At 38.5% G+C, this 13,865-nt stretch overlaps 1 protein-coding gene across 1 annotated transcript in view; it reads left to right on the top strand.

Moving 5' to 3' along the window:
• mtcl2 (microtubule crosslinking factor 2) overlaps positions 1-13,865 on the top strand; it is a 66,046-nt gene that overhangs the window by 24,222 nt on the left and 27,959 nt on the right. The window contains exons 5-8 of the mRNA XM_061832463.1: positions 8,784-8,846; positions 11,150-11,317; positions 12,154-12,307; positions 13,249-13,783. Of these exons, the coding sequence (XP_061688447.1) occupies positions 8,784-8,846; positions 11,150-11,317; positions 12,154-12,307; positions 13,249-13,783 (920 nt within the window). The remainder of the gene's footprint in view (positions 1-8,783; positions 8,847-11,149; positions 11,318-12,153; positions 12,308-13,248; positions 13,784-13,865) is intronic.

Genomic DNA, 13,865 nt, shown 5'->3' with positions numbered 1-13,865 from the left:
CTGTGCTCATGAATACTGTATCTTTGGCTTCCTTTTCAAAATTACATTCAAGGAAATGTTACTAAATTAGACTATATTTTTAACAGTATTTGATGTCTCAACATGAGCCAAATAAAATCACCTAATTCCATTTTATATTTTATTTTTGTCATTTGTTGTGAAACACTAACATTTACCAACTTCCCCACCAAGTACACAGGTGAAATCAAAGGATGACTGGTGGGATATTTTGTGATTTCAGCATACATGTATTTGTAATTTCTTTGAAATGAAATACTAAAATAATTTTTTGTCTTCAAAAGAATTGTTCAATAGTGTATTTATTTTTGGAGGACGCACAACCAAAGGCTATTGTCCCATGGGAAAATGTGCTTTGTAGCCATTAACTGCCACATAAATCTGTATTGAGTGATGTGTTACAAGACCCACATTCTCAGTCTTTCAAAGCAGACAGCATGTCAATTGCTCTGGCTAGTTTAAAGCACATGAAATTGATCTTGACACATGGCTACATCTGTGTTGATTTGCGTGTGGTTGTGGACCAACATCCATTTTATTTTGACACTTTGGAAGGGGGCTGCAGCCCAACTGTAACTAGATCAGCTCAGGTCAAAGTGAGTCATGTATGCAACATTTGTTTTTCCTCCTACTCTTGATTATAATTTTCAACAACCATGGGGGAAAAAAAGAAGCTGGCAAAAGATTACAGTCATTTTCAATCTGGGGGAGTAGTGTCCACTACCCCACACAGCAGGAGTCCGTCAGACGCACATGAATAAAATTATTCAGTACCAGGCAATGGTGTAACACTGTGGTATATAACGTCATCTATCAAGGTGCAGTATCATTCTCCAGTACTAAAATTATATACAGTAGATACTGAACCACTATATTGCCACCTTTCCACTCCAACTATATATAGGGTTGGACTCTATATTGGTACGAGAACAATATTGTGATACATTTCTGCAGGTAATGCAGCAATACATAGATTTTTAAGTATTGATCCTTCAAAGATGTTTGGAAGATGGTGACAATTCTACAAAAATGAGGCAGAATTTGTTTGTTTCAAGGTTTTTATTTGTTACTTCACCAAAATATGAAAACAAATTTAAGACTTTTCAGTGAATCCTACAGTAGCAAAAATATGGTACATATCATACATAGGAATATTAATACTGCATCCATTATTCGCATATTTTTGTTATCCGCGGAGGTATAACTTTAGGTATAACATAACTTTTCTGTGCCGATGGCAGAATATTTAAGATGTAAAAACTGATTGATTGGACGAAATAGATTATTGATTACTCATTCTATCTATCTATCTATCTATCTAGATTAGATTAGATAATTTATTTATATATATATATGGTTCCCACAGTGCAAGAAACCCATTTCATTGCTGTGTATGTGACAGATTATTGCCCCAATGAAGTGATGAGTATCAGAGTGTGCACACAAACACATAGAGCACATGCAGTCACATAGAGCAGATGGAGATTCAATGCTTCAATGCTTTTGGAAAAGCTTTTGTTCTGTACCTATGTCCTTCCTCACATATGGTTTGTTGGCTGCTCATGTGTCTGCCGCTTAATGAGAGCGTGAGTAGAGGATGATGCATTTCAAAACAATGTCATATTTCCCATGAGAATTTAAGAGGTATTCATGTAAAATTCAAAGTACTAAATTATCTTAGCATGTGGACTTGAGCAGTTACTTACAAAATTGCTGTGATAATATTCAACGTTAACATCACTTGAAAGTGTTACAAAAGTCTTACAAACAAACAGGTACAAGCAATTACTCATTGGAATATCAATTATTAAAATAAATCACAATACTTTATATAGCGGTAAATCAGATTTAAAGGATATCCCTTTCCAATTTATGTACTGGATTTCTTTGAGTGTTGTGTTGTCTTTTGTTCTTAAAATCACAACAAATTGACTGAATTCTCCATCAGGTCCCTTCATCATAATCTTTTAATGCGTCATTTCCACAGCCTTTGTCGCCTGTCTCATTACCTCTTTCTTTCTGTCTTTCCGAGCTGCACAATAGTAACGGCCGTCAGGCTGGCTTGCTGACAGGCTTCTGATGCCGTCACCATGACAACGTTCTTGGGTCCACGGCTGCTGAGAGGCTTTGCTGGGGAGTGGGAGTGTAAATGAACACTGTTTCAGACTTCCTACTCTTTTCTTGACCTTTTTTTTTTTTAAATATAATTTCTAAAACTATGTATAGTAGTCTTTGAGAAATCAAACAAAATGAAAAAATTGATTTTGCCAAGTATGTTAAAAACAAGGAATTTGTCTCCGGTAGTTGGAGCTGCTCGAGTACGACAAGAGTCAATTGACAGAGAATACTTTTGAGACATAAAGATATTGCGAAAAACACAGAGAAATAAAAGGTTGTGTGTGTAATATCTAAATATATATATATATGTGTGTGTACCAAATGTTGTGCCAAACATATATGTGGGTTCATCTGAGATGACACGCTGTGGCGACCCCGAAAGGGACAAGCCGAAAGAAACTTCATATTTAAATGTAAAAATGTATAAATGTAGTGTACCCTGCCTCCTGCCTGATGACAGCTGGGATTGGCTCCAGCATTCCCGCAACCCTAGTGAGGATAACCAGTTCAGAAAATGGATGGATGGGTGGATATGTAGCATATAAAGTAAAAAATTCCCTCATGCCTTGTCTATTTTAATGACATGTATCCATAGCTCTGCTTGTCATATTTTGTGATAAATGGATGAAATTAAGTGTAAGGTAAGATTTTTTTCCCTTTTTCCATGATGAGAAATTATTATTAGGTAATATATTGTTACTACTACCTCACCGCGAGGTGAGAGGTAATCACTATTACATAGTTTTAATTGTTTTAGTTATTTTGTTATACTTAGTTTGTTCAGAGGGCAAATCTTGACAAAGATGTTGACCAAAGAATATAGCTTCCCCTTTTGCCGTTACATTCTGCCTGTATTGAGGCCAAATGCAATCCAGGATATGGAGTCCTACTAAAAGCTGTGTTATGATAGTTTCATCTCGCTTTCTAATGTGTATTGCCGCCAACTACCGACCTTGAGTGGAATAGTATCTCATTGTGTATTGTGATTTTTTTTTTTTCTTCTTTTCATTCAATAAAACAGAGCTTGGTGCAGGTTTGCTTTTATTCATTTATTTTGCTCATCTTCTGTTTTTTCACATAATGTAGCCATATTGTAAATCATCAGATATATCTACGCCTTTATACAAAAGTCTAGTATAGCATAGTTGATAAATTCCAAAGTCATTAGGGGTCTAAGACAGTTAAAAAAAAGCAAATTTATTTGTAAAGCTCATTTCATACATGAGGGGTAACTCAATGTGCTTTACGTGATTAAAGGCATTTGAAAAGAAAAAGATAAAACATTTCAAACGGCATAAAAACAATAAAAATGACAAACAAAATCTAAAAAAAAAGACAATTAAAACCGCATACAGTGCAAGTAATACAATAAAAAAAACTGGATATATTCTAAAAAGCATGAGAAAAAAGAAGAGTTTTCAACATAGATTTAATAACATTCGCACTTGGGGCTGACCTCACCTCTTTTGGCAACTTATTCCATTTGTGTGCAGCATAATAACTAAATGCTGCTTCACCATGTTTGCTTTGGACTCTGCGCTGCACTATTTGACCTGAGTTAGTCGATCTCAGAGCTCTACTGGGTTTGTATTCCGTAAGCATTTCTTTCATGTATTCAGGACCTAAATCACTTAGTGATTTATAGACCAGTAGCAGAACTTTAAAATCTATTCTAAAGCTGACTGGAAGACAGTGCAAGAACTTTAGGATTGGAGTTATATGCTCTGACTGCTTTTTTTTTTTTGGTCAGAACGTGAGCTGCAGCATTCTGCACGAGCTGCAGCTGTTTAATACTCTTTTGGGAGTCCAGTCAGAAGACCATTACAGTAGTCAAGTCTACTTGAGATAAAAGCATGGATGAACATTTCCTGGTCTGCTTGGCCGTTACAAGACTTCACTCTATATATGTTCTTCAGATGGTAGAAGGCAGTTTTTGTGATTGATTTGATATGATTGTTGAAAGTCAGGTTGGAATCAGTCAGAACAAGGTTTCGGATTTGGTCTTTGATTTTTACAGCTAGAGAGTCCAGGAGTTTAATAACAGCAATTCTCTTTCCTTTATTGTCAAAAACAATTGTCTCAGTTTTGTTGTGACTTAGTTGAAGAACATTTTGGCTCATCCAGTTATTTATCTGATTTAGACAGTGGCACGATACCTCAATTGAACTGTAGTCATGTGGAGACACTTCTAAATATAACTGTGTCATCTGCATAGCTATGGTAGTCAAAATTAAAATTTTGAAGAATTTGACCCAAGGGTAGCATATACAGGCTGAACAGGAGAGGTCCAAGAACTGACCCTTGAGGGACCCCATAGGTCATTGCCATTCGCTCAGACCGAGCACCTTTAATGGTCACAAAGTAGCTCCTTTCCTCCAGGTTAGTTAGTGTAACACTTAGCAGAAACATGCAGACTAATTGAAATTTGTTGATTTAGTGGACAAGACTATCTTTCCACCAGTGAACATTAAGGAGCATTAGGACCCTGAGGTGGAAAAAGGACAGATTGGGGCATACAGCAAGCTGACTCCTCATTGCCGATCCTTTGTTGCAGGCGTTACTCTGTCTGCCTTACAGGATTCACGTACAAAAAGCGACAAAAAAAAACATTAACATAAACACAGACAACCTATGGAAAACACAGAGAGAATTACGGTCAATATGCAACTCTGGTGTCTTTTGGAAAGACTTCATTTGAGCAAGGTCACTTAATAACGGTTTCTCTTTAAGACATGTCTGGAGGCACACACACACACACACACACAAGCATGTCTCAAAGTGGGTGAACGTGAGCAGCGCTACGCTAACAAAGAACTGCAACTATTTACTCATCGCTCCCCTGGCCCTCACATTGCATCCTTTCTTCCGCCTCACTCTCCATTAACTCTCTTTTTTGTGCCTTTTGTTGATATTTGTGTGCTTTAGTTGTTGTAAAATATCAAGCTAAAAAGTATTGTTGGTGGAAAGAAACAAGGGACACTTAAAGAGAGACTTAAACAGGGGGGATGCTCCCGAACATGTGGTCCTGCACACATGACTTCACGGTCTAACTAACCTCCTGACACCCATACCACCTACTGTGAAAATTCAGTGTGCTTGGAGAACCGCTATATCCATATTTTACAATGCAATAATAAAGACCACAATTCTGTTCTTTCACTCCTTGAGTTATATGTCCTTTGTTGTTAATATTGTATATTTTTTCTTTTATTTAAACTTATTTAATATTTTACATCCAAACCTGCACTGGAGAATGAGCAGTTTTCAGTCTCATTTTACATCTGTGACAATAAAAGGTTATAGTCTTTTCACTAATGCATTCCACTTTTGGCTGAACTAAGAATTTAGTTGGAGCCAATCACAAGGAGGAGTCACGCCATATGAGCTACGACAAAATTCTTCTACATCTGGGTCATCTCAGCTTATGGTGAAAACTGGTGCTTCTTTTGTTGGAAACAGCAATTTAGATGAGTCAATTAAGAAAGAGATTAATTTAATGATCACATGAGGGGACATGGATATCAATACAGGAACAAAAAATAAACATTCGTTTTTTGTCTGCCCTTGTTGATGAAATGAATTGGTTGCCTTAGTGCAGACTAATTAAGTACTGAACCTCTCGCATCACTCTTCCCTCCGTCTGTGCTTTCATCCAATCGGTATCACACAAAACAGTCGTGCTGACAAAATTGCACACAATCAGTGATGCAACGTGTTGTGAGATGTGCCGTGTACAATCTTTGCTCCACATCAATTTTCCTGTGAAAGTCACACTCTCTGTTTAGGCATACACACGCAAACAAACATTTCTCTCCTTATTTTGTATTTTGCTGTCTGATATTATGATAACTCATGGAGACAAAAGAATATCACTATTTAAAAAATACAAAATTGTTGTAAGGATAAGGAGTAGTTTGTAGTAGTCTTGAGGTTATGAAAACTGGCTAGTTGACAGCCAACTGCAAGAAACTAACATGGGAGTCTACATCTTTATTCCTTTTTATCAAACACCAGAAAGAGCTCAAGAAGCTCCAAATAAAACCAGGTACAGTGCTTTTTTGACAGAAGCAGCACTTCTGCTTAGTCATCCACATGACTGCTGGTGGTCATCTCCAACTCTTGGAGGCTGTCCCGTGTGATGCACACAACCAGAAGCAAGACCATAAACTTTTGTAATGTGACGATAATTAGCCAAATAGCACAACAGAGCACCAAGCCACTGCCAGGAAATGAAAAAGAAGTACATGGTTCTCCGATAGGATATAAGTCAAGCTGTTTTCATCTCTTTTAAGAGTAACTGTAGACCTGTAGGCAATGTGAGAACCAGCATGTGGTCACCACACATCACATACAGTATGTGTTAGTGAGTTTCTATGTAATGAATTTTTTAATAAAAATATCTCTTTACTAAAACCCTTCATCCTTAGAAAAGAAAACAAATGCTAAGATCAGCTCACAAAACTGAAAATAATTTTGAAAATGGTGGGAAAAGTCCAGAGACAAAGAGCAATAATTCAGTTCAGATGAGAACCATACAGACTAAATGGAGTACTGTACGTATAGCAGATGAAAGAAAACGTGATGAAATAGGTGCAGTAGAAAATAGTTTTCATGCACATAGTACACTTTAGAAACTATAAAGATACATGATTGTTATATCATAACAATTGTTCCATAAAACACACCATATAGAATTAAAAGGCATCCGGTCTCTTCAAGCTTCCCGATAAAATATTGAAATGATGGACTATTTTCAATTAATATCCCCATAAAAAATATTAAGATAGAGATGCACATATGCTGTAGTTTCTCCTGCTTACACCAAATTTCTCAGAACATGAATACATATTGCATATTTTGCACATCCTTTGAAGATGTTCTGAATATACATCTACAGTATATACCTTTGCACAGCACAGTATACAGTATTGCATAATCCATTCGAATGCATCGTGATTCCTCTGTCAAATGTTGCTGCCTTACAATAAGATATTCTTGGAGCTTCGCAAATTCACTTTATCAACACTATCATTGAGATCTCTCATGATATCAATTCCTTTGAATTTTTGCGTGTGTGTGTGTGTGTTGTGTGTGTGTGTGTGTGTGTGTGTGTGTGGTGTGTGTGTGTGTGTGTGTGTTGTGTGTGTGTGTGTGAGAGAGAGAGAGAGAGAGAGATAGAGAGACTATTTGCAGAGACTCGAACAGATATGCCAATTGGTCTTGTTGGAAAGTTGAGAATCGGAAGTGTGTCATTTCTGGATTCCAGTCTTGCGACATGTAATTTGCCCGAAGACCACTCGGGCAAAAAAAGCCTGAGCAAGTAATTCCAAAATTAGTTCATCTTCTGGCCAGAATCGATACTTCCATTAACAGCCAGGGTTATGAATGGGTCATTTAAGAGCCAAACACTGTCTGCTCTGTGGTAAATATATCCTAAAGTGAGTTCGGGGGCACACAGGGCAAGAGAACATTTGGGAAAGTATAGGAAGGGAATAACTGTGAAAATGAAAAGGTCAACATTTTTGCTCCAAAAAAGTGATGAAAGGTGAAGGAGAAATTGACTGTTAGAAGGAGAAAGTTCCTCACGTCAGATCGGAGAACGAAAAAAAGGAAAAACAAGGTAATGTCTTGAATGGCCCGAAAGGAATACACATGTAAGTCACCCTCCGCAAACATTCACACCAAGCAAATCATTTTGGAAAACGCGTGGAAAAAAACACCCTAAGTACATTTTTTTTTATCTGTCCTTCCCTTCGTTCCCCCTCCATTTTCCTCTTCTTGTCCACTGCAGAGTATCTTGTTTCCATGGAAACACACAGAGACATGATAAGCTTCCCAGGCAGTGTGTGGGTTTGTGCGTGCGTAATGAAATGAATACAGGATGATGATTAATGAGTGTGTAATACGCTGAGCAGACACTTGCATGAGCAGAGGTGTCTCTTTGAGCAGAGGAGTTCATTAGTAACATGAATCTGCTTTTTGCAGGATATTGTCAGCTGGCTTTGATATACATTTTCTTTGGTTTTAATCTGCTCTCCCCTGTCTATACTTCAAACTGTATTGAAGCAATGATCAGAGGGGATAAACAGCTGTATCACAGTTGTGTATCCTCATCTAATATACCTGCCAGTATTACGTGTCATGTTATTGTTCCCAACAGTGTTGCCCTGGTGATAAACATCACCATGGCAGCGATTCTAAGCATAGCTGTGATGTCTGTACCAGTAAACGTCCACACTGTCTGTGGGTATATGTGTTTTCATGGCTTTATGTTTGTTGATTTGAAAAGACATCAACAAAGTAGATTCTTTTTTAGGTGTTTTTATTTTTCCAATTTAAAATCAATATTTTTTTATTGTGCGCAATTAAAATATTTTTGTTTGTCCACCCATTTTCCAAGCCGCTTATCCACACAAGGGTCACGGGAGTGCCGTTAAGTAGCAAATTGGGTACATAGGTTGAAAGCATTCTGTTCTGTGTTGTGCATTACCATCACCTACAGGACTGGAGTGGAACTATACTTATTAATTTTATTCAGTCATGACTTAAATTAAGTGACTCAGATGGGCAATGTATTGCTGATCAGCATGCGAAGCCAGTCTGGGTAGATTTTTCACTCTCATTAATGTGAGTCTTTGCTGTTTTAGAACTCACTCAAGAAAAGAGGAGCGCGACCCAACAACAAACCGGACAAGAAGCTCGCTCCACAGGTAACGCACATAAACACATTACTAGATGCTTAATAAAATAACAGATTCCGAAAGACAGCCCGATGTACTGACTTGCTTCACCTGAGGAGGCATGGAATGTAATCATTTGGAAGTTTAAAAAAATGTGCCTTTCAGTTGTTGGAAAAATAAGTACACAAGCATTTAGTATTACATTCATTCGTTTTCTGAGTTGCTTATCCTCACAAGGGTTGCGGAGTGCTAGAGCCTATCCCAGCTATCATCGGGCAGGAGGCAGGGTAAACCCTGAATTGGTCGCCAGCCATTCATAGGGCACATAGAGACAGACAAGAGTCGCACTCACAATCATGGCTAGGAGCTATTTAGAGTGTCCAATTAATGCATGTTGTTGGGATGTGGGAGGAAACCGGAGTAATTGGTAAAATGGTAAAAGTAGAGATTTTAGATCCAGTCAGATCTGAGCCTTGTTTTTTTGTTCTGAGGTTAGTGATTCAAATACTGGCCCCGCCTGTGTGCAGTTTGCATGTTCTCCCCTTACCTGCGTGGGTTTTCTCTGCACTCTCTGATTCCTCCCACATCCCAAAATCATGTATTCATTGGAAACTCTAAATTGCTTCTAGGTGTGATTGTGAGTGTGACTGTTGTCTGTCTCCATGTGACCTGCGATTGGCTGTCAACCAGTTCAGGGTGTACCCCACCTCCTGCCTGATGACAGCTCGACAGATGTTGAAAGTCAGGTCAGAATCTACCAGTACACCATTTCGGACTTGGTCTTTGGTTTCAAGAGAGTGAGTCCATGTAATTATGAACTGTTTTCATTCCTGCCAAAAACAATTACCATATTTTCCAGATGACTGAGTGCACTGGTTAATAAACTGTGCCTGTGTAGTGGGTTTTGTTTTCCTATCGTAGCGGCGCCGACCCGTGCGCTTCTGATATATACCTATGTACCGGTAAGTTGTGAAATGAGATATTCACACAGGCTTTGTAAATCACTATTTTACCAGCATCGATAAATATGCTGCAGGGTTCACAGTGCTGGAAAAATGTTGCAGCTTGTTGTCCAGAAAATACTGTATCTCAGTTTTGGTGTGATTCAATTGACAGATGTTTTTGGCTCATCCAGTTATTTATCTTTATCTTTTAGATTGTGACATAACATAACAAAATATAAGTGTAAGAGTAGCAGTGATGGTAAATGGCTCCTATTTTTTTGTTTGCACTAGATCTCTGCCATATTCTGTCCTTTATTTTGCTTGACTTTGCAGGTCTTTAAAGCACTTTTTTGTCCCGCCAATTGTTTACATAATTTGTATTGCAGTGATAAAATGAGCAATTGACTGACAAACAGACATTATAGCTAAAGACTCCAGATAAAAAAAGGATCCTGATCCTCTCATTGGCTGTTCTCGTAGGCTTCCTGTCCAAAGCACAAACCATAAATGGTCATGAATGTGCTGCCCTTCAACTCAGTTATGTGTTTGGAAACAGTTCACAGGCTGTAAAAGCTAATACACCCACTGAGTTACCAGAGAGGAGTGGTCAAACTAGGTCGCCACATGTCAGTACCGGCTCTTATGAAAAAGTCTGTCCATTACACCTCGAAGTTCCCTTGGTTCTAATTTCAAAATAAAATTTCCCATTAAGAGCAATTATTTTGGGAATACTTCTTTCATGATGAAACATGTATTAGCTGTACCAGATATACTGTAACACTGTTGTCAAACAACTAAGAGAACCTGATAGAAACAGTGAAAACACATTTTTTCAAGCTTCTGCTCTCATTAAAACCTTGATTGGCACCCATGTTGAAAATAAAAATGACTACTGATGTAATGTAGAATGTTAAAAAGTATCACACGCATTTAACACAGCATCTTTTGACCACAAGTAACGAGCATGGCAGCTAGCACCTCTGCAATTAAAAAGCCAGTATTTTCAATGAATGTTTTTTTCTCAACCACTGCAAAGGGAGGACTGAAATGTACATCACGATCCAAGTCAAAGCCTTTAGTAACTAATAGCCATATTTGGATTTCTCAGCGTTGCTTAGCAGAAGTCTATTCCATTAACTTTCTTCATTTAGAAGTTGCAGTCAAAATGTTAAGAACACCAAAAAATGTTCGTCCGCAGCTCCTGTTTGTCATAAACATGCAATTTTAGCTCCGTCAGTGACCTGAGTGATGTTATAGTCATCTTAAAGTTAGAGTAAAGTAGAGAGTAAAAGTAAGACGTTTGTTTGATCAATAAAAAACTGTAGCAAGTTGTACTATTGAAATATATTGCTTACTATGTTGTCCTTTTCTTTAATTCCATCACCGTAGGAGGACAGCTCAGACCTGAAGTGTCAGCTCCACTTCGCCAAAGAGGAATCAGCCTTGATGTGCAAGAAGCTCACCAAACTGGTGAAGGACAGCGAGGCCATGAAGGAGGAACTGGCCAAATACAGGTCCCTATACGGAGATGTCGACGCCTCCATCACTGTCGAGGAGGTAATCCTAGTGGTTTATTCGACAGTTTCCTTTCCATATCGCAGTATTTTAACCCGGGCCATTGTGCTGGTAATCTGAGTGTTTTGCGTTCAGCTTTGGTTCGGTTGTCATTCGGTGACAGAATGAATGTGAGTGGTTTTCTGTCTCCATATTTTATGAGTACCTTGATGGTTATCATCTGTCCATCCATTTTTTTTTTGTAATCCTTATCCCCACTAGGTGAAGTAAAGCTCTATCTTGATTGCCAGAATGTCTGGTCCAATAATCCACCTGCAAGCACTGAGTGACAAGGAGAACTTTATTCGTGTCACTAAACACCAACATCACAGGATTTGTCACTTTATGAAACTGCGTCGTAACACAAATAGCAGCACAGCTTATGAACAAACTGTGCTACGAGCATGTGGAAATATTTAAGCAGAAGATCCAGTCTATCCTCAAATACATTAAAAAGCACACGTAAAATATAAACCGCGGAACAGAGAGATGCTATATTTTTGGGGAGTCTGACTACAATGGCTGATATTGCATCTTGACACCAAACACAGAATGAGACCGGTTGGGTCATTGAGTAGAAAAACATGCAAGGGCTCCCACTATAGTAATTACTTTACAACAGCGACAGTCAGTTTTATTTTATTTTTAATCAAATGTTTGTATTTGTTTCGATGTCAATCTGTTCAAATATGTCTTCATGTGTAACAGGTTCATGGTGCTAAAAATGTTGGGGACCGCTGTACTATGCTAAAAAAAAAATATTCAGAATGTTCATACTTGGGGGGGGGGTGGGACTTAAAAGGTCAGGAACTGAGCTCCTTTTATTTGACCCCGGTCAGGTTGCTGACTCCCCCCACACCCGTGAGGCAGAGGTCCGAGTTCACCTGAAGCTTGTGGAAGAGGAGGCCAACTTGCTGAGTCGGCGAATTGTGGAGCTGGAGGTGGAGAACAGAGGCCTCCGAGCTGAGATGGACGACATGAAAGGGCCTCAAGGTAGCACTTTATTCCACTTTTTCATTTTACAGTATATTGAAAATATTAAATTAGATATTCCAAAATGAAGGCAGCAATTTTTCTTAAAAATGACCATATCTTTAAATCTGTCTAGTGGCCAAAAATGTGCCACAGACAATCCTGCATCATTGTCTTTGTAAAATATTTCTTCACTCACTGTGGTATGCATTTTTTATGAGGGAAAATGGAGACTCCTATTTGGGGTTAGGTGTTTATTTATTGAAGAGGTAACTGTTGAGAGAGAGAGAGAGAGAGAGAGAGAGAGAGAGAGAGAGAGAGAGAGAGAGAGAGAGAGAGAGAGAGAGAGAGAGTCAGAAGGGACAGAGATTTCAATAACCTGTATGAACCTACCATATATAGCTACACTTACTTTCCATATATAGCTACACTTACTTTTAATACTGACAAACAGAATGTACAAGAGTACAGTTCATGAGTTGTAATTGCTATATGCAGATGTAAATTTCAAACTTTAAATGAATATTTTATGTATTCTAGAATACAGCATGTACTATCCAGTATATCCAAAGGTGAATTTGAACAGGAACAAAAATAGTTAACGGAACATGTGGTGTCTCTCATTCATGTGGTGTCTCTCATTATAGTGAAGAATGAACATCAGAAATACTATCAACATTGGATTGATAACTTTACACGAATGATATGAAAAATAAATATACTATACTATATTTACTATACATACGCATACTTATGTACGTGAATGCAAACAAAAGCAGCAAGAAAAGGCCACACAATTGCAAGTTAGCAGTGTACACTATTAATATAAGGATCCATTTTGATCATCTACATTTATGTCGAAGCCTAAAAGATTTTTAATGGCATCTGATGAACTTCATTCTTCTGAATTGAACTCTTGTGTCTTCTCCACTGTTGTGTAACATACTACTACTCTTCTTTAGATGGTCATCAAGAACTCAGTGGCATTGGTAATGGTACAGGGCCCGGCGTTGGGGTAGGTACTTCATCTGAAAACATCATGGAACTTCAGAGACACCTGCAGTTTGTGGAGGAGGAGGCGGAACTCCTGAGGAGGTCCCTGATTGAGATGGAAGAACAGAACAAGCTCCTGATGAATGAAATCAACCGCTATAAATCTGAGCTGCCGCCGCTGACGGCGCCCCTTACTTCCGGTTCCGCAACGGTGCTTTCGGACAGGGTGCATCATGACGGATCACTTCACTCCATGCAGGAGGGTGCTGTGCTCATCAGCCCGGATGTTTCTCCCCATGAGGAAGAACTTCGAGTAGCACGGATTCAGATTGGAGAGCTCAGTGGGAAGGTGAAAAAGCTGCAATACGAAAACCGAGTGCTTCTGTCCAACTTGCAACGTTGTGACTTAGCTTCCTACCAGCCTCCGTCTTCCTCCTCATCTTTACAAGTGGCCCTGGAGACTGATGAGGAGGCTGGAGATTCCGCTGAGTGTCTCCCTACCAGGTAGTGTCAATGTGACATTTACATTTGTCTTTGACTTTTGATTGAGTTAGGTGTTTGTAGTATTTGCTAATAATTTATTGCC

Source organism: Syngnathoides biaculeatus, chromosome 2, assembly GCF_019802595.1.
Source record: "Syngnathoides biaculeatus isolate LvHL_M chromosome 2, ASM1980259v1, whole genome shotgun sequence".
Taxonomy (NCBI): domain Eukaryota; kingdom Metazoa; phylum Chordata; class Actinopteri; order Syngnathiformes; family Syngnathidae; genus Syngnathoides; species Syngnathoides biaculeatus.
This window is presented reverse-complemented; position numbering and strand designations above follow the sequence as displayed.